This window comes from Onychomys torridus, chromosome 1 (assembly GCF_903995425.1).
Source record: "Onychomys torridus chromosome 1, mOncTor1.1, whole genome shotgun sequence".
Classification (NCBI taxonomy): domain Eukaryota; kingdom Metazoa; phylum Chordata; class Mammalia; order Rodentia; family Cricetidae; genus Onychomys; species Onychomys torridus.
Window position 1 is genome coordinate 119760626 of NC_050443.1, and position 23189 is coordinate 119783814.

At 49.1% G+C, this 23189-nt stretch overlaps 1 protein-coding gene and 1 non-coding gene across 3 annotated transcripts in view; both read right to left on the reverse strand.

The window, feature by feature from the left end:
• The window catches only part of Mob2 (MOB kinase activator 2), a 53916-nt gene extending 47730 nt beyond the window's left edge, over positions 1–6186 (reverse strand). Inside the window, exon 1 of one of the 2 annotated variants that reach the window (XM_036199512.1) lies at positions 6096–6186. In XM_036199512.1, coding sequence (XP_036055405.1) covers positions 6096–6112 — 17 coding nt within the window. In that variant the 5' untranslated portion in view covers positions 6113–6186. The remainder of the gene's footprint in view (positions 1–6095) is intronic. The other variant, XM_036199496.1, reaches the window with a different exon arrangement.
• A 16208-nt stretch (positions 6187–22394) lies between these two features.
• LOC118576854 lies at positions 22395–22498 on the reverse strand. The gene has a single exon (XR_004944054.1). It is a non-coding gene; the product is annotated as a U6 spliceosomal RNA (small nuclear RNA).
• Between the last annotated feature and the right edge of the window lie 691 nt (positions 22499–23189).

The window sequence follows — 23189 nt, forward strand, 5'->3', positions numbered from 1 at the left end:
AGCACAGGCAGAACTTTTGTGCAGATGTTCATCTTGTCAGCCCTCCTTGAGTCCAGTCACCTTCATGATATCTCCTCAAACCCCAGGATCTCTACTAAATGTACTCTTCTGCCCTGCATCCACCACATCCTAGTTTCCTTATTAGCCCCTTAAGTAGTAATGTCTTAAGTGCCACTTGTCTCTAGTCACACAGCACTTACCTTTGGCAGCTCCTTGATTCTACTATAGTCTCTGGCTCATACTCTGTATCTCACAACACCAGAGCTCACACAAACTGCCTTGTCACATATGGCACCAAAAGAAATGGCTAAAGAGCAGAAAGCAAATATGCTGGGTGGCACAGCAGTTCCCACTAGCCTACAGAAGCTCTGCAGAGAACCCCGAGACAGGCCTGGGGACACAGCCAGAACTTCACACAGCAAGGTCCCACGCAGACAAGCCAAGCTGTATGTCACACAATGCCTAGACTAATTTTACATTCCTGGGCTTGCTCCCAAGGCCAGCCTCAGGCTCAGACATCACTTCCTTGGGGCCACTTGGCACTGTCAGGCCTTTTCAAAGACTGGGGACACAGCCCCACAAGGTGAAGGCTGGAACCTTCAGGAGGGACACTTCAGTCCAAACCTGTCGAGGGCTGCTGAGACTGTGTCCCTTCTGCTAGCTCAAGGAGGGAAGAAAAGGAGTGCCATTGAAAAGGCAGCTGAGACCTTCCCTGCTGTTTCTACCTGCCCATCATCCATGACCTATGGGTACAAAGCTCATACAAGAAGTGAGTATCCATGCCTTCCTGACACACCAAAACATGAAATACTTCAACCAAAATCAAGGGCCCAAGGTAGAACACCACATAACCACATGAATTTAGCTATACACAGCCCCATGACCCTGAAAGGGATGTGCCCACTAAGGATTGTGGGAGTAACTGGATGAAAACTGCAGCCCAGATGATCATGTACCAGCGCTGGCAAAGGGAACCTTCAAAGAGAAGAAAGCCAGTAAGTGTGGTCATGGTCCACGCACAGCACAGACACTGACAATGCCAAGTGGAAGGGTCAGGGGCCACATGTGGCCTGAATGCCCTATTGAACAACCTCTTCCTCCTCTCTTCAACCTTTTTTTTTAAATTTCAATTGTTTCTACTTCCGTGTTCCCAGGCACCATCCCATGAAGCTGCAGTGAATACCAGCGGGTGTGTCCCAGCTGAGAAATCCTGTGCAGAAAGAAAAACAAACAGGAGGTAGGCACAGAATGGGAGGAACTTCTGGCAAGCCATGGAGAAGCAGCTCGCACCTTCTTCTGCCAGACCAGCCCATAACAGACAGGGTGCACAGAAATCCCTAGCAGGAAATGACCAATGACCTCACCCAGCACTCTTTCAGTTACCCAGGAGGACATTGGAAGGCAAATGGTAGCCACTAGGATCTGAGTTTGCCCACCCTGCCAACAGGCGAAGCTTTCCTGTATAGCATCTACACAAACACAGGAAGTGGGGTTTGAGTGTTTCTGTTTCCATGGCCACTGCAAGAAAGATACAGGAAATGCTGGGCTACCAGGACCACTGATATGGGTGTTCCCCACTGAGTTGGCCTTCAAATACATGCTATAACAGATGACCATGGCAGACCACAGCTCCTCCTGAGAGGAAGTCTTTCAAGCAAGTACACTCTCAACTGTAATCCCACAGGCAACAATGATAACAAGGTCTGGAGGTAGCCTGAGAAGATGCTTTGTTGAGCAGGTATAGAGTACGGCAGCACGAAACAACAGCTGGATTGAGGACCCACTAAAGAGAGTAAGCACTAGCCTCAGACACACCTTTATAGGGAATCACAGCCATGCCATTCAACTGTCTCCAGTCAACAGAGAGCTCTTCTTTAACACAACACTGGCCTCACCCTGTTCACTGCTGGCCAGCTTTAGGATGCTTGTGCATGAGCTCCTAGGGGACACTCTAAGCAAACAAGAGAAATGAAGTGTTCAGAGTATCCTGAAGTACACAGCACTTATGATCACTGCTTTTTTTTTTTTTTTAAGAGAATGGGGACACAAGAGACCCAAGCAGACACCTTTGCAAACCCAACCCAGATGACTACCTGGGCAGCCCCTCATGGAAAGAGGCTATTCCTGAGGGTGTTCCTAGAATCACATCTTTCAGTGGAGCCATCCACTGGAGAGCCTAACTATTAGAGATGGCATCTCCATTATGCCTCTAGGCCTCCTGCAGGTACCCTCTCCACTTACTGTGCCAAAATCCTTTAGGAAGCTCTCTATACTCGACTTCACATCCCACGCTCGCTCATTCACTCAGATCCTTGATACTTGTGTTTGTCCTGTCTTCCTCTGCCAGCCTTAGTGTTCAAAACACTGACCTTGGAGCCAGTGGAAGCCTTACTCTCAGCACAAGTGGGCTCAGAATCCTTGGCTGGGGAAAGAGCACAATTCACTGTCCTAAAAGACAGCATCATCAGTCAGGACTGCAAACTTTCCACAACCACCTCTACCCACAGGTAAAGGAAGAAACAGAACATTCCAGTTTCCTCACAATGCCTGGTGGAGTAACAAATGGACACAACTGCTGACACCCATCACTGAACCCATCACAGAACGGATCTCATGACTCCATTTCCATATTACACTGGATAGGAAGAACAGATGCTGCCTCCTGTAGGGTGGAGACCTGCAGCAACTGGAAGGCTAGTCAAAGAATAATGGTAATGTTTTATAATGGGCTGAGGGTGCCATGGCAAGGGTTTGCCCAAGATGCTGAAGGCTGTGGGTTCCACCCCTAGAACACACACACACACACACACACACACACACACACACACACACACTTTAAAATTAAATAAATCATGGTCTTAGTAATAAAAGTCTATAATTTTACTAAAAATTATCTAAAATTTAAAACAAGCAAACTTGGTGGTATGTAAACCATACCACATGAGGCCGTTCAAACAAAACCTACAGACTCTAGCAAGCCCAGTCAGATGTCAGTCACCAGAAATACTCTCCCAGGAGATAAAGCTTTTTACCCCCATGCCAACCTTGCAGACACCTACACACAATGGCTCAGAGTACAAGTCTGCTGAAGACTGTTCCAGAGAGGCTGGAAAGCCCTGAAGCCATTTAGTTTTTACCTGTTAGCTGAGCAAGAGCAGACCTTCCCATGTACACTGTATGAATGGCCAACATCAGGTTCCATCTCCTTCTGCCTGCACCAGAGAGATCTAAAGGCCCCAAGGCCTAAACAGTAACAGGAGAGCATGGCTGGGAAGGCACCTGTAGCTCCGAGTCAGGAACAACCAGAAAGGGAGCCACAGTGGCAGGCTGAAGAGGGACTACTGGAGAGAGTACAGGTTTAGTAAGGGTTGCTAGGCAAGAGGGCCAATTCACTATCATCAGTGGGAAGAGGAGAAAGTGTGTTCTGACTCCCTGGAGCTCAGGAGCTTCTGGACTGCTTTCTGCTAGATAAAATCCAAACTACACTCAGACCTGCTTAAATGCCTGCCCCTGAACAAGAAAGACTCAAGAGTTTCCTAAAGTATCACACAGCATGTTGAAGTTCCCTCCTCCAAATCCTGAGCAGCTTCCCCTTGGGTGTTACCCTGTTCTTGGTTGTCCACAACAGAACAAAAATTCACTACACAAAAGTTGCAATCTTTTCTAGTAAGGACTGAAGGCAGTCTGACTATATACACTGCTTAAGAAGACGCTCAAAGCTTCTCCAAGCAGAGAAAACCTACAGTACAAGAGGCGGGTAAGAGCCACACCTACAACATTCTCCAGAAAAGTCCTAGCAGGTCCACCACCAAGTCCCAACGTGCCAAACTCTGCTCTGGCTATCCCAAGCATGTTTCCCTGCAGGGCCTCGCTTCCTCCTGAGCAGCTGAATGCAGAAGATAAGGCTGTGAGATGCTCGAAGTCCCAGTTTGATCTTCATCCAGCTAAGAGGAAGATGTGGTTTTCCACTTGCATTTCTGTAGACCACTCTCCAGGCTCGAACAATTGCTGGAAAAGAACACTACTCTCACACCCATACTTGGTCCACCCAACATGAAGCCATTCAACAAAACCTTTAAAGCAAGCAAGGAAGCAAACAATCTTTCTCAAAACACAAGCACTGTATTCTAAACTCCTCATTGACAATGGTCTGAATTAAGAAAATGACCAACACAGAGTAAAAGATGCTACATTTCTCCAATTCTTCCAGACCAAAAAAAAAAAAAAAAAACTAGTTCAAACTAGTTCAAGGGTTAACTGCAGATAAAGCTCTAGCCCTGAGCAAACAATAGGTATTCGAAAGGAAAAAAAATGACTTCACTCTCTACTGACCACCTTGCCAGCTCTCACCCAGGGATCAGAAGACAAAGTGGATGAGATCTGTATGTGTGTGGAGAGGTAGGAGATCTCTGAGGCTCACTCTGGAACTTTCATGTCTTCCTATTTTTATAGCAATACTATGAAAGAGGGATGAGGAATACTAGGGCCCTGTGCCTTTATCTTCCAAAGACACCAAGGAGGAACTAACCAGAGCGGGGGGGGGGGTGTTAGACAGGACTTATATAAAACTTATGACTGCTAATATTCAGTATGCAATCTGTGACACTTAAGAACATGGACACAAGATAATTACCATGCAGCCAGATCCTTCTTTAAAAAAATCTCCACTGCCCTTTGCAACCACATCTCTATTTTTACAGTGAAGCTGAGATTCCTTCCTTTCCTAAAGGCCCCAAAAGCAGAAGCAGCTCCTAGCTATATTCTAGGGCCTGGACTGACCCCCAACCTAGGGTAACAGATGAGGGTTCAGCTGTCCTTTTCCACAGAGCTCCTTGTCACCAAGGAGTCCCAAGAACCAGTGCCTCCAAAGGCTGATGAGTTAATGTCTGCATATTTGCAATGATGATTCAGTCCACAAAACACAGTCCTCAGTCAGTTTAAAGACTGGCTTCTGGTCAGTCTGCAGGCAAAAAGTACCTGCTACTCATGGGCATGGGCCTGTAAAAATAACACATACAACAGTGGGCGGCTTCCTCAGTGACCCAGCTGACAGATCCAGTTTTCTTGCAGTGAAACCATATTTGCAGATAGGCCAAGTTACCTCCAATGCTGGCCCTCTCCTCAAATGTACAAAGGGAGAGTGATTGGGAATAGGTCGATCACAGCTGTGACCCCTGGGCTTCAAAGACCTTGAAAATGACCAGGACATATCCCTTACCATGCTTACTGCATGCCAAACATGTGCTGGCCCTTATCTCAGTTTACCCTTCCATATACCTATACTGTACATTCCACAGAGTCCATCTAACAGATAATGCTTTAAAGCAAGTCTAGAGAGGAGCATACAGCCAGTGCTTCCTCTTGGAGAAACCAGATGGGCCTACGTCTGGTCCCCTGTGTCACCCAAACTATTACCCTAAGTGGCACAATGTGGCTCGCGGCCTCCCTTGGCCTTCTGATTACCCCTAGGGCTGCCTGTTCTCTTGGTCTGCCCTCTCCTTAGGTTGCACGCACTGGGAGGTCAGAACCCGTCTCCACCGCCTCAGTCATCCTGAAAGTACCACTACTTATGCTGCCCTCCGCCTTTCCCTAGCTTCTAACTCCAGGGTCCCGCGCAGCCCTCGCACTGCCGAAACCAAAGGCGGCATCTCCCTGGCCCAGCATGGTTACGCTGAACCCCGCAGCAGGGCCGCCGGCACCACTACAGACAGGGTCGGGAACCGAGAAGCTGGGAGAGCGCGCGCGGCCAGGAGCGCCCGCCTCTCACTCTCCTCAAAAGTAATTTGGAAGAAAGTCATTTGGGCGGAAGAACTTTCGCAGGCCCAGCGAAGACCGACGGCTGACGGTGCCCAGCGCCCGACTCGCAGCCCGTCACCCCGCGGCGAGGGGCCGCGGCCTCTCGGGACAGCGCCTTGGGGACCGGGCCTCGCTCCTGCCGGCCGCCCTCCTGCCCGCCCGGGCTCCCGGCGCCCCGCAGCAGCTGGCCGTCCTCTCGAGCCCCCGTCCCTCCTGGAGCCAGCAGCCGGCCGCCCCGCGTTCGCTACGTTCGCCGCCGCCCCGCACAGCGCCGCGCTGTGCCGGCACCCGCTACTCACCCCATGAGCCAGTCCATGGCTGCGCGGGGCCCGCGCCTCGCTCGGCCTCAGCCCCGCCGGCGGCCGGAAGTAAACACTCGATGGCTCCCGCCCGCTGCCGGAAGTGACGCGCGCACGGCTTGCTGGGACGCGTAGTCCCAGCGGCCCCTGCGGCCCCGCCCAAGAGTACCTGTTCTGGAGTGCTAGGACCCTGCAGAACTGTGAAACTCAGGACCCCGAAGCACCCAGGACTCGAATACTGCCAGAAACTCCGGAGCTTCCGGATCCTCAGTGTGTGTAACTTCAGAGCTCCCCAGAAACCCAGACTGCCCGGAACTCCGGAGTGCCCCAGACGAAGTGCCTGTAACATCACAGTGCACTGGACCCTGGAGCACACCTGACCCCGGTGTTGCATACCCTGGAGTGCCCGGACCCCAGAAGTGACCCTTACCCCCAGAGTGCAAGAATCTGCGGAATGCACAGACCCCGGGAATCTGAAATTCCTGGAACCTAAGTATCCCTGCCCCAGTATCCCAGACCTGGTAGTGCCTAGACTTAGAAGAGCCTGGAACCCCAGAGTGGCCCCAACCCTGTGTCCCAGACCTGGGAATACTCTGAACCCCAGGCTGGAACACCAGAGTGCCCCCCCACCGAGTATGTGCCCCTTTCCTCTGCAGAGCCTCATCCATGACTATTTATATCCCCCATGCTGTCCACCTTAACCTTGTAGTCATCTTTTGCCCCACCTAGTGCCTCTGCCTGAACTGTTCGGACTACACTGCCTCTTCTGTGTCCCCTTGCTTTGCTATCTGTTCCTTTTCACCCAAGCTGTCCACATAGGTGGACATGCTTGTCCCCTTGAGTCCCCACTTGTCCCCTTGCTTCATGAGCTGTACCTTCTGGCTCTTGGGTGACTCTCATCATCCAGGATACCCATAAGTCTCCTCACGGTCCTAGATATCTGTCCTATTGGTTGCTCTTTCCAGAGCCTGACCAGTACCAGGAACTCAGTGAGTACCTGTGACTCCTTTCTCCTCTTTACTGGGGAGATGCTTCCAGGAGCACACACTTGAGCAGAGGAATAGCAACAACCCAGCTCATTAGTGTCTTAAATGGGGTGTCATGAATAGCAGGCACCAGACAGATAATACCTTCAGGCCAGTTGCCCACTGTAATACAGCTGTCATATACTTGAAATGGTACTCAATCCTCCCAAAAGAACCATTCCAGGGTGCTGCGAGGTTTCCACTGCATTCCTTCTTCATAGCACAAACTGTCAGGCACCTGGAGGGGTGGATAGTGGTGGCATCTTTCATCACCAACAAATACCTGAAATGAAACAGTGAGGAAGGAAATATCTGGAGGGGGAAAAGTCATTTAATCAAGACTATATTAGGAGGCAATCAAGTCTGTGCTCTCCTCCATTTTCATTCCCATGGGTGCCCATGGTCATACTGAATGACTCATAGTCACCTTGCTTTTAGGCAACCATCAGCTGGTTACTTTTTTTTTTTTTTTTTTTTTTTTGCACTCTACCACTGAGCTAAATCTCCAACCCCAGCTAGTTACCTTTTAATGTTCCCTTGTCCACTGCTTCTGAGGAGCATCAGTCCTCGGTGAGCCAGCCTGCTTTTGACCATCCCTCTGTCTGTCTGTCTGTCTCTGTCTCTCAGTCTCTCTCTGTCTTTCTCTGTTTGTCTCTCTGTCTCTGTCTCTCTGTCTCTCTCTCTGTCTCTCTCTGTCTCTCTCTGTCTCTCTCTCTCTCTCTCTCTCTCTCTCTCTCTCTCTCTCTGTGTGTGTGTGTGTGTGTGTGTGTGTGTGTGTGTGTGTGTGTGTATTTGGTACCTGCAGAATGCAGAAGCCAGAAGAGATCATCTGGATCTGGAACTGGAGTTACAAGTAGTTGTGAGCTATCCAATGTGGATGCTAAGAACTGAACTCCAGTCTTCTGGAAGAGCAGCAAGCACTGTTAACCACTGAGCATGTCTCCAGCCCTCCATTTCCTTTCCATTGTAATGAGAATAATAATTCAGTCAACTGTTGCTTTTTTTAAATTATTTTAGAGCTGAGGATCAAACCCAGGGCCTTGTGCTTGCTAGGCAAGCGCTCTACCACTGAGCTAAATCCCCAACCCCGACCTGTTGCTTTATAATGGAGATATATTCTGAGAATTTCCTTGTTAGGCCATTTCATCACACAAATGTCCTAAAGGGCACATACACAGACCTAAATTGTGTGGCCTTTTACACATAGGCTACACGGTGTAGGGTGTTACTCCTAAGTAACCAATCTATACTGCTACTGCACTGTAGGTAACTGGAACACAATAGAGTCTGTGTATCTAAACATATCATTTGTTCCAGCACCCACAAACACAAGTGATGGATTATGTAAGATGTTGTAACATCACTAGACAGTAGTTTTCAGCTTCATTAAACTCTTATGGGACCACCATCATATATGCATTTCACCTTGCCCACAGCATTATAGATCACAGAAACATCTTACAAGGGTCTACCAAACATGGCATAACTAATCCTTTATGAGGTCATTGTGTAGGTGGGAAGCAGGGGAGAGTAAACTGTGACTGAGCATACTGGCTGGTGCAGCATTCCCAGGTTCAAGCTTGCCCCTTTTTTCCCTGAATGATACTGCACACCCAACACCTAGTTCCAAGGGGGAAATTCAGATCACATACTGTGTGCCAGTATATATTCTTATATTTTATATTCTTATGGCTTGTGACATATAATATATTCTTGCAGTTTGCAGCATGCCAGGCCCTTACATACCATCTGATTGGGAGCTCTATGTCCTAGTAGTAAGATGTTCAACCAGCATGCAACACTCTTTCGTTTGCAGTACTAAGAGCTGAACCCAGGGTCTTCTTGCTAAGCAAGTACTGTACCACTGGTCTATATTCCCAGACTTCTTTATTTTCATAGTCTCATTGAGTTGGCCAGGCTGCCCTTGAACTTATTGTCTTCTTGCTTCAGCCTCCCAAGTAGCTGAGATTAAAAGCCTGTACTACTGTAGGTTTATGCCTATCTTTGGAGGTAATGTTTTTGTTTGTTTGCTTTTTTGTGTATGTGCTTGCATATGTGATTTTTGTTTAAAATGGTGTTTTATTTTTTGACAATTTCACACACCTAAAATTTTTCTTCAGACTCAAATAAAATCCCCCTCCCCATCCCTTAGAGTTTCCCAATATTTCCCCCTCTCACCTTCTTGTCTTCTTCTTTTAAAAAAAAATACACTGAGTGCTGGCTGCATGCAAGTGTGTGCCTATTCATTGGAGCATGGGCAACCTACCAGCAGCCATACTTCCAAAGAAAAACAATTCTTCCTTCCCTAGCAGGAAATCAATTGCCAATAGCTCTTCAGCTAGGGATACGGCCTCATGAGCCCTTCTCCTGTCCATGCTGGAATGTTGACTGACTTGATCTTGTGCTGAATGTTCATAAGTGCAATGGCTCTGTCACATCCAGAAGACATTGTCTGTGTGTTTGAGACAGAGTCTGTCTCACTCTGTAACTAGGCTGATCTGAAATTCATTGCACAACCCAAACTGGCCTCAAATTTGCAGCAACTCAGCTACCTTAGCCTTCTGAGTTCTAGAGTTTACAGTCAAGAGCCACCACACCTGGTTGAAGCTGATGTCTTGGTATCCCCAGACCACGGGAACCCTCAAATGTCACCAACATCTGAATTTCTAAACTTTCATAGGGTATGTGGTATTGTGGGATATTTGTACACTGTGTGAAAATGTATTGCTGTAATTGGTGTAATAAAAAGCTGAATGTCCAATAGCTAGGCAGGAGGTGTAGGTGGGACTCATGGACATAGAGAGAGAACTCTGAGAAGAAGAAGGCAGAGTTGCCAGCCACACACAGAGGAAGCAATATGAGCAGTATGGAGAGATGAGGTAACAAGCCCCTCAACAGAATGCAGACTAAAATAAATGGGTTAATTTAAGTTAAAAGAGCTAGTGAGACAAGCCTAAGGTAAGGCCAAGCTTTCATAATTAATAATAAATCTCCATGTCAATGTGGAGGTTTGAATAAGAATGACCCTCATAGGCTCATATATTTGAATGCTTAGTCACCATGGAGTGGCACTTTTTAAACAGATCAGAAGGATCTGTTGGGATAGTGTGGCCATGTTGGAGTAGGTGTATCACTAGTGGTGGACTTTGAGGTTTCAAAAGCCCATGTCAGGCCAAAACTCTCTTTCTCTCTGTCTACAGATCAAGATGTAGCTCTCAGCTACTGCCCCAGCACCTGCCTCCATACTCCCTGCCATTATGATAATGAGATAAACCTCTGAAACTGTAAGCAAGCTCCCAATTAAATACTTTTTTAAAGAGCTGCCTTGGTCATGGTGTCTCTTCACAGCAATAGAACAGTGGCTAAGACAGGGTGGAGCCTTTTGGCAAGGGTGTATGTTATATTAGCATCTAGCCTTTCACTAATACCCCAGCTCCAGGGTCTACCCATGGGATATGATCTCTGTAGTGGAATGCTGTGACATCCTGAACATGTTGGGACATGTCTTGAGAAGAACAGCATTTGAACTAGTTTACTTCTGAGGCAAGATGGTAGGGACAAGAAGTTCATCCCTCCAAAAGATAGTGTGATGTTTCTGGCACACTCTATTGAAGTGGGGGTAAAAATGTTAGAAACTTAGTTTCCAGGATGGTGGGGGCAGGCTGTTAGAACCTTTAAGAGCCATTTGGGGAGGGGGTGTCCTTTGGCCCTGCTCTGAAGGTAATTGTTATAAAAGAAGCAAACCTGGCCCTTCCCAGCTCTCTCTGCCACTGGATTTGGGATTTGATCATCTGTTCCTATACATGTTCCTACCATTACTGTATACTGTGAGGCACTATAGCCAAGGAGGACCCATACCAGAGCCTGCGCCATGTTGTTTGCACAAAACTGTGAACTAAAAAAGCCTCATTTACAAAATTAGCCTGGGGGTTGGGGATTTAGCTCAGTGGTAGAGCGCTTGCCTAGCAAGTGCAAGGCCCTGGGTTCGATCCTCAGCTCAAAAAAAAAAAATTAGCCTCCAATACTTTATTATAGTTATTATACTTAAAGCTCATTGATGCTGAAGGGACCAGTATTTGGCACAAGATACTCGGAGACCAAGTTCTCAGCACAAAGGAGATTTATTTGTCCCAGAGGGACAATGGACGGAATAAGAGACAAAAACAGGAGACAGAGGATGAGGGAGAAGGGGCAAGGGGGCAGTGATATTTGTCCTAGAGAGACAAAGGATTGTCTCTGGATAAAGAGGAGACAGATATAACCCATAGGCAAATGGCAGTTTATAAAGCTAAGAGGGGAAACACTATGTTAGGATGAGGTGTTTAATTTTGATTGGGCATGTTAATTGGGGGGGGCACAAGAGGTCTTTTGATTGTGGACTTCAATATTTTGATAGCTGGACCTTGGTAGTCAGCCTCAGGAAGATGAAATGGCCAAATAAGAGAATAGACCTTAGTGGCTAGCTTTAGGAATGTAATCTAACAGTTTGTTAGGTTTTTTTGTTTGTTTTTTGTTTTGTTTTGTTTTGTTTTTTTAGCAAGGCAGAGGGAATGGGGAAGGGCAAGGCCTGCCAGAGCCATATTTGCCATGCTCGGGCTATCTAGAGTCCCTTCAGATGCGTTGATGGATTGCTAGGTGAAAACTATTGATGTGCCAATATAGTCCCCACATCTGGGGAAAGAATTGCAAATGGACTCACTTATGTCTTCCAGCATATGACAATCCCATCTAATAACAACACCCCTTGTGCTGTGCAGGGCTAAAAACAGGAGTAAAGCTGTGATGCTGTGAGCGCTCCTCTGTGTCTGTCACAACTGGGGGAGTGACAGCAACCTCTGCGGTAATCTGGAGATGAAGTTTTGATTTTGGTTTACCGTTTTGCCTAGAAGATGGAGCAGAGGGCTTTCCATGTAGCCCTTCCTTCTTTGTACCCACCCATTCACAATTAACACGTTTCAAGTGCCAACTATGCTCTAGGCATTTATAAGGTACTTGGAAAACACAAGTGAAAAAATACACATAAACCTTCCTTGGAAGAGCAGTTGGCTGGCAGGAATACTAATTGATGAGAAAATGGAGGGATATACATGTCAGGAAGTAATGGGCACACTGGAGAATAAAGCCACTGCTCACAGAGGGCAGAGAATGCCAGTTATTGAAGATTAATGCATGCCATCCAAAAGAAGATATTGTGAAGCTCTGACCCCAAGTACCTCAGCTCCTGACCATATGTGAAACAGGAATTGGAGGTATATTCACTGAATGTGAGGTCACTGTGGAGTAGAGGCCTAACCCAGTGTCCTTAAATAAAGGGGAAATTCAGACAGACGCTGAAGAGGAAGGGGCGTGATAACACAGCCACCTACAAGGCACAGAGGAACCCAGTGCAACCCAGTGCAGGTGCTCCTCCCAGCCCAAGTGCGCAGGCTGGTTTTCTCTGTCAACTTGACACAAGCTAGAGTCATCAAAGGAAGGAGCCTCAGTTAAGGAAATGCCTCCATGACAGCCAGCTGTAAGGCATTTTCTCAATTAGTGACCAATGTGGAGGGACCCAGCCCATGTTGGGTGGTGCCATGTCTGGGCTGGTGGTCCTTTGTTTCTATAAGAAAGCAGGCTGAGCAAGCCAGAGGAAGCAAGCCAGTAAGCAGCACCCCTCCATGGCCTCTGCATCAGCTTCTGCTTCCAGGATTCTGCCCTGTTTGAGTTCCTGTCCTGACTTCCTTCAGTGATGAACAGCAATGCTGAAGTGTAAGCCTAATAAACCCTTTCCTCTTCAACTTGCTTATTGGTCATGGTGTTTCATCGCAGCAATAGAAACCCTAAGACACATAGGAAGGGGCCATTTCTGAGGACACTGAAGACAGGACTTCAGTCCTTCAGAGCTAAGACAACATGTGCCTGCACTTTTTTTTTTTTTTTTTTCTTCTCTTTGAGACAGGGTTTCTCTGTAGCTTTGGAGCCTGTCCTGGAGCTTGCTTTGTAGACCAGGCTGGCCTCAAATTCACAGAGATCCACCTGCCTCTCCCTCCTGAGTCCTGGGATTACAGGCATGCGCCACCACCACCCAGCCTGCCTGCACTTTTAAAGAACTAGTTTGGTGGCACATTGTGATGGCAGCCTTGGGAACTAACAGACACAGATCCATCCTAGATCCCACCTTTGTTACCACATCCCTTCCTTCTGTCCAGTTTTGGGGGTCCCTGGGTTAGGAAGTGACCTGGGGGCTAGTCTCGACCCCATACTAGGCAGCCCTCAAGTCAGGACCTACGGGTCTCCCACCCCCACCCCAGGTAGCTGTCTCCCTGTGGGGTGGAGGGCTGAAACATTCAGGATGACACAAACCAGTGGCCAGGTTTTCAGAGGAGAAGGGTGGTCCCGTCCCTGCTCTGAGACACTTCCTGAGTTTGCTGGGCCCTCCCCTCTCACAAAAGTTTTACTACGCCTTTCCCTGGGGTCCATTCGCTGCCCTGCCTCACCCCTAGTCAGAGGCACAGCCAGTGTGGGGTACAGAGCATCTCCTCCCTTCCTCGCTGCCACCCCCAGGGATGGGGGCTTGGCACAGGGTGGGCCATGTGACACACATTCTCCTGCCCTTGGGAGATTGGGAACAATGGTTCCCTCTCACCTCGGGAGCTGGCTCTGTGCTTGGGACTGTCCCAAGAGAAGCCGAGGGCACCCACAGCTGTCAGAGCCCGCTGGACAGGAGAGAGGGCCCCTCTGTCCTCACTACCCATGAAGGACAGTATTTACTTCAGCTTCTGTAAGTCCAGGGATCTGTTTTGGGGAAGAATTGTGGAGAGCCAGACCCCTGTGGGTTGCAATAGTCTGTGACCTCCCCTCCCCCAGCCCTGCCAGGCATTGGCTTTCCTAAGGCTTCAGTCAGCACCTCAGATGTCCCCTGGCAGTCCCTGCTGTGCCTCCATTGTATTCTCATGCTGCTCTAGATGATTCTCATGTGGAAACTGAGGATCCTCAATGGCCAGATACTTACCTAAGTCGACTCAGGTAGGGAGCTGGGATTTCAAACCATAGGCTTCCATCTTTTTATGCCGTCCTGCTTTCCAGAGGGACTCTCCTCCCCAGGCCTGAAAGGACAGTTGAGGTGCTTGCCTACAGGAGCAGGCTGGACAGCAGGATCTCTGCCCAGTGGCAGAGGAAGGACTGAGATGTCTATAGAGACTCCTGTATCACCCTCTGCAGAACACAAGAAACCCCTTTCGTGGCTCACAGGGCATGGTACTCTGCTCTTGGGGCAGCCAGAGCTAAGGGTGGGGGTGCTCCTGAGTAGGGATCATTTCCAAGCACTCACCAGGAGCTTGGCAAATGTATCACAAGCAGGCCCTGGAGCAGCCTGGCACTATACTCCAGGTAGGTGCAGCCAAGATGCCTGGCTGAGGTGGCATAGTGGAAGGTTGCACCCAGGCCTCACACTGTGTGTTGTGCCATCCAGAATCTCAGAAGCAGAGGCCTGCATCCTGGGCTGTACCTGGCCCTGTTCACTGATGGCTTGCCTGGCATCTACAGGGAACCATAATAAACTCATTACAGTTCTGCCAGCCAAAGTTCAAATGAAATAGCATGCCAGTCAGCACCTCATTGCTTCCCGAAAGACATCTTGTCTATTTAACAGGGAGCTGCAGCCATCTGAAGAGGTAGTAGGCCCCTCAAGAAGCATGATGCACATCAAGTTCTATGTTCCCAAAGGCTCATTACAATTCAACTTCAGAGGCTATGCTTGCCCCCAAGATACTGGCTGTCCCTTCCAAGTTTATGCTGGGTTGGAGAGACCTTAAAGTGACTGGTAGGGGATTGTGGGTTTCCTGGGAATTCCTAGAAAGGATCAGATCACAAACTTGTTGACTTCAAACAATAGAAATGGATTCTCTCCCAATCCTGGAAGCAGAGCATGAGATCAAGGGGCTACGTGGCCACTGATTAGCTCCACTGATTAGCTCCACTGATTCCCGGCATTTCTCTGCTGCACACACATAGCTCAACCTCTACCTCTATCTTCACACAATGCTGAGGCTCTATATATTAGTCAAAATTCTCTAGAGGGAACAGAATTGATAGAATAAATATATTATATTAGCCGGGTGGTGGTGGCGCACACCTGTAATCCCAGCACTCGGGAGGCAGAGGCAGGCGGATCTCTGTGAGTTTGAGGCCAGCCTGGTCTACAAAGTGAGTTCCAGGAAAGGCACAAAGCTACACAGAGAAACCCTGTCTCGAAAAACCAAAAAAAAAAAATTATATTAATAAAGTTTATATTTATTATATAACATATTAAACATTCTATTAATAAATTTATTATAATAAATATATAAATATAGAAAAAATATAATTACAAAGGGGATTTATTTTATTGGCTTGTATAATCTAGACAAGGTAGTCCAATAATGGCCAGACTGAGACTCCAGGCAATGCTCAGTCCACAGGGCTGGATGTCTCAGCAGTCTGAGTCCAAAGGCCTGGAGGATTCCTGGAGAGCCTTCAACCCTTAATGGAAGGCCAAAGTAACTAGGTTCTGATATCAACAAAGGATGGCAGTGATGGCAGCAGCAGCAGCAACAGCAGCAGCAACATAGCCGATGCACTCAGAAGCAAGGAGCAAAGGCAGATAGGCAAAAGCAGCGCTGCATTCCTCTCAGCCATTTTTATATCTGGGCTGCTGCTGGAGAGTGTCTAGTCTGGGGTAGGATCTCCCCACCTTGATTAATACTTCCAGGAAATACCCTCACAGACTTGCCCAGGGGCTTATCTCTTAGCTGATGCTAGTTGCAACCAAGCTGACAACAGAACTGAAGGGGTGAGTGGGCAAGGGAAGGGAGGCACTCAGCATTTCAGCTAAGTATGTGCAGTTGGGCATAGTCTGCTTCAGCAAGCATGAGTATCTGGTATTCGAGCCACTTTGGGGAGGTGACCCCCTAAGATGAAAGCAGGAAGAAGGCTTGAAGAAAGCCCAAAGACGGCCCTTTTCCATGCTGACCCACTGGGGCTCACTCTTGTCCATCCCCCATCCCCATCCAATGGATGGATACCACCAAACATGAGGTCTCTCTGGGGAATTTCCGGAACACGTCCCTGAGCCCTTTGCCTTAGGTCTCAACTTGAAGTTCTGGGTGGGGCCCAAGGGACCGGCATTTATAGACATTCCAGGAAATGCTGAAATGGGAATCCACAGGTCCACATGACCACTAGGGGCTTTCCTTAATCAACCTTCTGCCTACAGCTTCCATCAGGGTTAGTAGCAGTTCAAGTGGTCCATGTGGCTTTTGTGACCACAGCTGCAGAATGTGCATGTAGCCACCCTCTGATGCTCATTATTGGTTGGGATGTATATCCCCCTAGATTCATATTTGAGTCTAATGCCCGGGACCTCAGAATGTGATCTTACTGAATGTGTGTCCTTATCCATATAGCTTAGATGAGACCACTTTGAAATGTGTGGGAATGTTAATCCAAAGTGACAGGTGATGTAATGAAGGATTCTAGGAGGCCACTGCAGCTACTGAGGCCCTGGGTTCGTCTTCTCTCTCAGCGCTCCTCCATCCACTAAGCAACAATTGATCTCTGACTTCTAACCAGAATTCAGAAAGAAACTCCAGTTGTGTAAGCCACCCAGTTCATGAAGCTTGTTACAGAAGCCCCGGAAGTACACAGTACTTTAGAGGGCAGGTACTGTACACACACAGGCTGGCAGCAGGCCAGGGAGAGAGGCGCTTTCTGGGAGGAATTGTAGATGGCCTAGGAGAGGGAGGGTTGGCAGGGGTGGCTGGGCAAATAGAGGGATGGTGGTAAAACCATCCAGGTGAGCTTGGCATTTCCAGGTCTGAAAGTCCAGGAGGAAATCTGGTTGGAGGAACAACCGGGCAGATGACTGTTGAAACCATGGGTGTGGCTGACCTTTCGGAGGGAAGCCAGAGAGCCAACAGCAGGTGGAGGTGCAGGATACCGGCACAGTTGAGACTGCCGGCAAGCCGAGGGGAGGGCCTCAGACCGAAGGTAGAAAGGAGGCGGGTCTGGAGACCTGGGAAGTGTTGGTCAAGTGTTCCTTTCAGTTTGAAGACCAGGCATGCGGGAAACACTGAGTAGAATGGCTATCACCCACATACGGGTTCCCGCCTTCGTCCGCTCAGACGCGGGCAGCAGGTGGCGCTAGCAGGCTGCTCGCAACCCTCCCCGTTCAAGCTCCAGGTTGGAGGGGAGGGGAGTGGCAGGTCCCTCAAGCGCGGCAATATCGTCCTAGTCAGGACAGATTGTGTGAGGAGAAACGCGGGCAACCATTTGCGCACCTAGGGCAAGGATCTCGAGCTGCTCCAGGTGCAGACATCAGAGCGGGCAGGTGCTCAACCCACCCGAGCTCCGCTGTCTCTGGTCTCCTGCGAGCCAGCTTAGAAAAATCGCCTCGGAGAAGGGGCGGGCCCTAGCCTCCTGAAGGCATTGCACTCACAGGGCCCGGCCTTCTAGCCCCAGAGCAGGCACTGCCCTCTGTTGTGCATCATCTGAGGCCCCAGGATGGAGCTGTTTCCTGGGACACGCTCACTCGCTTTTCCTTCGCTAGCCACTGCTATCGTGGGCACCTCTTGACCAAGCAGACACCCAGCCAGTGGCCGCAGACGTCCTGCAAGACCTGCCCACTCCCACTGGCACAGTAGACCTCCCCACTCCCAAGCTCTATTCACGCCCGAATGCAGAAGTTGGAGTGGGGGCGGGGCGGAAGGCCGCTAGGCACTGCCAAAGGGTAGGGTGGGGCCCAAACGCCCCCTCCTCTTCCCACCTGGTCCTACTATCCTAAATCCTGTGGTTCAGGTTAGCGCTAACTCAAGTCAAAAGGTCTTACCAGCCTGAGCTTTCCCTCTCCACCGGTGACTATCAGCGGAGATTAAAGAGCTGGGTAGCTGTGTGGGGAATCCCAGGCATGGTATGTGCTCAGTGCGAACTTGGACCGAAGTCACTAACTGGTTGTAGGGTTCTCTCTTTCCAGGACTCAGCCTAGTGTGGCTACCCAGTGCTGTCTACCTGCTGGTGCTCCGCCTGGGCCTAGGCGCACAACGCTTATGTGAGTGAACAAGACATGGAGAGGAGCCTGAGCAAGTAGGACAGGCACCTGGAGCCTAAGGTTTGTGCCTGGGTTCCCATTAGCTGTAGTGTCCTCTTGGACACATGGGCTGTCTCACCCAGACTCTTGTGTCAGATCCACCTCTGACCTGGGGGAGGCTCTGAGGGAGGAGATCAAGGCATTCAGGGAGGAGAAGAGACTGGCCGGACTCAGGGAAAGTGGTGTGCCCAAGAGGTGTGGGAGAAGTCAAATTCAAGGGCTTGACTAGAAAAGGACACAGAGAGGTAGGGCAGTCTCTCTCCTTTCTGCTTAGTCCTTCAGGCCTCGGGAGAGGAGGCTGCTATCCAGGAAAGCCCAAGGCCAGGAGCTTCTGCGGAAAAGGAGCTTGGGGGGCGGGAGGGGGGACACAGGTCCTCACTTTCCTGAGCCTCCCTAGTTCCAGGGTGGTGCTGTGAGGTACCACCCTAGTATGGATGGACAGAGTCCCCAACTTTATCCTCTTCCCTGAAACATTCCTGAGAGCCAACACCCTGTTGGACTGAGGGGCAGTGGGAGATTGAGGACCCATGACTGGTTTTGTTGCCTCCTCTAGATCTAGTTAGGCATGCACTCAGGTCCAATCTCCTCCCCACTGGCCTTTCGGGGACTCACTCCACCACTCCTATTTAAGGCTCTCCTTCACTATTTATAGTCATGTCCACTAACTGCATCAGCCTGAGTCTGGCTTCTTCTATGGATGCCAATGGTGCCACCGGCCCCCCATGCATTGGTGTGACTCCTGGTGAGGAAAGGCTAAGAGGAAACTTTGCCTTTGGATGCTAGCATTTCCCTTGGCTAGTGATCTAGTTCCCAGGTTGGTGTTTGCAAAGATGTAGAGACATATCTCTAGGCCACACCTGCACCCTTAGCATCCTTCTACTTAGCGAAAGTTCCCCAAGTCCTCTGTCTCAGACCTTCCCCTTTCTGAGATCACCTCTACTGCAGGGGGCTCCTGGAGAGGGAAGGGGTGCATTGGCAGATGGTAAAGTTAGACAAGCCTTCTTCTACTTGGAAAGGCTGGAGGGAGCTCACCAGACGTCTGCTTGGTTTTTGGCATAAGCCTGTCCGTTGCAGCATCCTTCTCTGTGGCCTGTGGCCAGGGTGGGGTGGGGCGGGTATCAGAAGAGAGAGCACTTTTATGTTCCCCAACCCTTCAGGACAGTTTCGGAAATTGGCTCAGATGGCCTCCTCTTTCCTTCTTCTTTGGCCAAGACTGGCTCTCCTCCTGATCCAAAAGGGGTCCGATCCCTTCATAAAGATATCGCCACTTCAGGGTGCCTGCTTCTGTTTCCAGGAAGTACCTTACCTCTAGAGACCAATGCTCTGAGGCCTGGAATGGGCCTGGAGCTGTTCCTGCCTCCCTGGTCTAGCTTTCACTTCTAGATAGGATTTGATTTCTCTAGGGGGTTTGCTCCTAACCCCCTGCAACCACCCTGAGGTGAGCCACCTTTCTGAAGAATCCTCTGCAGTCCCCTTCCTGTTTGCCCTTCAGAGCCAGGTAGGTTCAACCCATGTCCTGAGCATCCTGTCTAGACAAAGGCCTCCAGCACCTCCATGGCTCCTGGCTGTGTATCCTCGGCATTTCTCCTACCAGGTGACCCTCTGCAATGCCCCCTACCTATACATGCCCCAGCTTCTCCCAACCACTCAGCCTTTGGAAGCTAAATGATACCCTCCTGGGAGCTGGCCTCCCACATTGCTCCCCAAAGTCCTTCCAGTCCTGAGCAGAGAAGTGCTTTGACAAATACACCTAGGGCAGCACAGGTCACATAAAACCACTGAGAACAGCCCTCTAGGACATCTTCAGGGAGTTTTCACAGAGCTTTGGAAGAAACGACAATGGAGCAAATGGGAGCCTAGTCCAGCCCACTTTGCCCCTGCCTTGCTGGGGAACGTTGGACAAAATGTCTCCTCTCTCTGGGCCTAGGAGAGAAACTGGGCTCTGTGGTGGTATGCAGCCCTAGAACTGCTAATATGTGGCTTACTCAGAGGGTATTCACTGGATGTCCTCTATGTTTAAGGCTAGTGCCTGTCTACAGCACAATGTTGAACAGGGAGAAGCACACACCTTCATTATTATTATTGCCATTTGCTTGTGTTTTTTCCACATTTATTTAATATATGTGTAACCATGCACCTGCATATTTGTGGGCATGTCCATGCCACAATTTGTATGTGGAATTCAGAAGACAACCTATGTATGGGAGTTGATACTTTCCTCCCATCATATGGGTCTCAGATATTGAACTGGGGTCATTAGGCTTGACAGTAAGTGCTGACCCATCTCCCTGGCCCCTATTTGATCGGTTTTGAGACATAGATTTCATGTAGCTCAGATTGGCCTTGAACTCCAAGCAATCTTCTTGCCTCAGCTGAGTGCTGGGATTATAGACTTGGACCACCATGTGTGGCTGAACAGACGCCTTTAATATAAGAGCTCTATTGTAATAGTACATTATTTATCCATGCACACTTTCACCCCTCCTCCCTTTTAGCCATCCAGATACTTATTATCCACCCAACCACCTGTCTATTCACCCATCCATCCATCCATCCATCCATCCACCCATCCATCCTCCTTCTTACTCATCACCTATCTATTCTATTCATTCATCATCCCACATTCCCACCTGTCTACCCTGTCTGAGGCTAGTCTTGAGGCTATTTTGGCTATGTGTTATACCCTGTCTCCAAAGTCACCTGCATTTGCGCACACACACACGCACACACACACACACACACACACACACACTATTTCTCTCTTCTCTCTCTCTCTCTCTCTCTCTCTCTCTCCCTCCCTCCCTCTCTCTCTCTCTCTGTTATTCCTACTTTCAACAGCTCTTGGCTAGCTCAGGGCTGGGGAGAGAGGTGCAAGCTGGGGTCAGACCTTTAGAGAAGGCTGTGCATCTAGGTATGATAGTGTAGCAGTTGGACAGAGGGCCAGCCCAGCATATTCTGCTCTTGTGCAGTCCTTGGCTGAGATGACCTCTAGAATTCTGGGTGAGTTAGTGAATGGCACCTCCTTCACTCTCATGTGGAGTCGTACACTGTCCCCAGGATCCCGAGGCCAATGCTCCTGCTGGTCTCCCAGGGGAAGTGCTGTCACTCACTCACCCTCTGCAACTGCAGGTGCTCATGTGCACTGAGGGTGGAAGGAGTACCCAGCCTGCTTGAGACAACCATCAGCTTTTTCCAGTCCTTGGTTTTATTGACTCCTAGGGGCTGCCAGGGCTATAAATAGATGTTCTTGAGCTAAAAATAGCCTTGCCAGAGGCAGACTATGCTGCTAGCTTTCAGCTTCTTTGAGGGCTCTTGAGGATGCAGAATTCAAGATCTGATGGAAGAGGGGCTAGCCACATCCTCTTCCCCTCCTCTCCTGATGCTTCCTTCTCCATCTTCTGGCCTCTACACACACACACACACACACACACACACACACACACACACACACACACGCATGTGGAAGCACAAAGGATCTCTTGAACAGGATGGACAAACCTGGAGAATTCTGCATTAGCCAGGGGCAGGGATGAGAACTAAGAACCTCCAAAAAGCCCACTTAGGAATTCCCACAGGGCATCTAGGGTAGTCTACACAGACTGTTATGATGAGAACCAAATGTTGAGGTGACCCAGAAAAGCCACATCTGGAAGTCTGTCCTAGGGAATGGTATATGGATGCCCTCAGCCACATAACTTGTAATGACACATGGTAGGTAAGTCTGGATACTGGCTGGTCTGCACTGGTGTAGGGGCAGTCTGTCCAGAGAGGAGCCCTGTGTCTGGAGACAAGGATGGGCTCACATCAGACACTTTAGTATGCTTTTGCTTTTTTTTTTTTTTTTTTTTTTTTAACAAAACCAAACTTTAAAAAAAAAAATTGAAGATGTCAGAAATCATCCAATCCAAAGATCTGTGGGAAGGGATGAGAGTATGAAAAGGGGAAAGGAGCCAAAGAGAGACTCCCGGTCCCAGTCGGGGTGATGAGAAAGATGGCTGTGGAGAAGCTCATGACCCATGGAGGTCTGTGCCTGATTCCCTTTACCCTTCCCTCCCACAGGAGGGAAAGAATGAAGCAGAGGAGGCTACAGTCATGGCCAATGGTACATCCTCTAGGGGATCAGAAAGGTGGGCTGCACCAGGGATCAGTTGGTAGATGTACCGGGGGGATCTCAAAAATATGGAATTCATCATGAATCTATGTATCATTGTTGCACAAAGGCCATGCTCATCTCCATGCTGCTCCAGTTTTAGCCTGTGTACTACAGAAGCCAGCACCTCCAGTATGCCTTTGGTGCTCATGTCATATAAAAGAATTACCTGCAAAGCCCATGTCTGTTGGAAAGATGGTGGTGACGTATGTGTATATGAAAAGACAAGGAATGAGGTGTTTACAGTAGGATTGTGTTGTGAGGACAGCTGACAAGTGAACCGAGCTCTTGTGTGTGCACATGTATATGCAGTTTACATGGGCATGTGTATAGAGGTCAGAGGTCAACCTCAGGTGTCATTCCTCAGAAGCCATCTAAATTGTGTTTTGAGACATATACAAGTTGGCCTGGGGCACCAAATAGGCTAGGCTGGCTGGTTAGGGAGCACCAAGATCCTGCTGTGTTTGCCTCCTGGCTCTGGGATTACAAGTGCATGCCACCATACTTGGCTTCTGGTGATCCAGCTCAGGTACTCACACTTGTCCATCAAATACTGGACTGACTGAAGCATCTCTCCAGCCTGTGAACTGACATTTAGAGTTATCTAGTTTTCAGTTATTTTAAAAGAAGATAAGAAAACAGGTATTTTATATCCTCAGAGTACATTTCAGGTCTTATGCCCCTCCTCTATACCAGGCCTACCAAGGATAAACCTCAGATTCTTCCTTCTGCCCACTTAGCAAGTGGGCTTTGCAAGTACAACCTACCAGATCCTTGTCTCCTGGAGCCTCCAGACTGCCCCCCAGTGCCCAACCTCT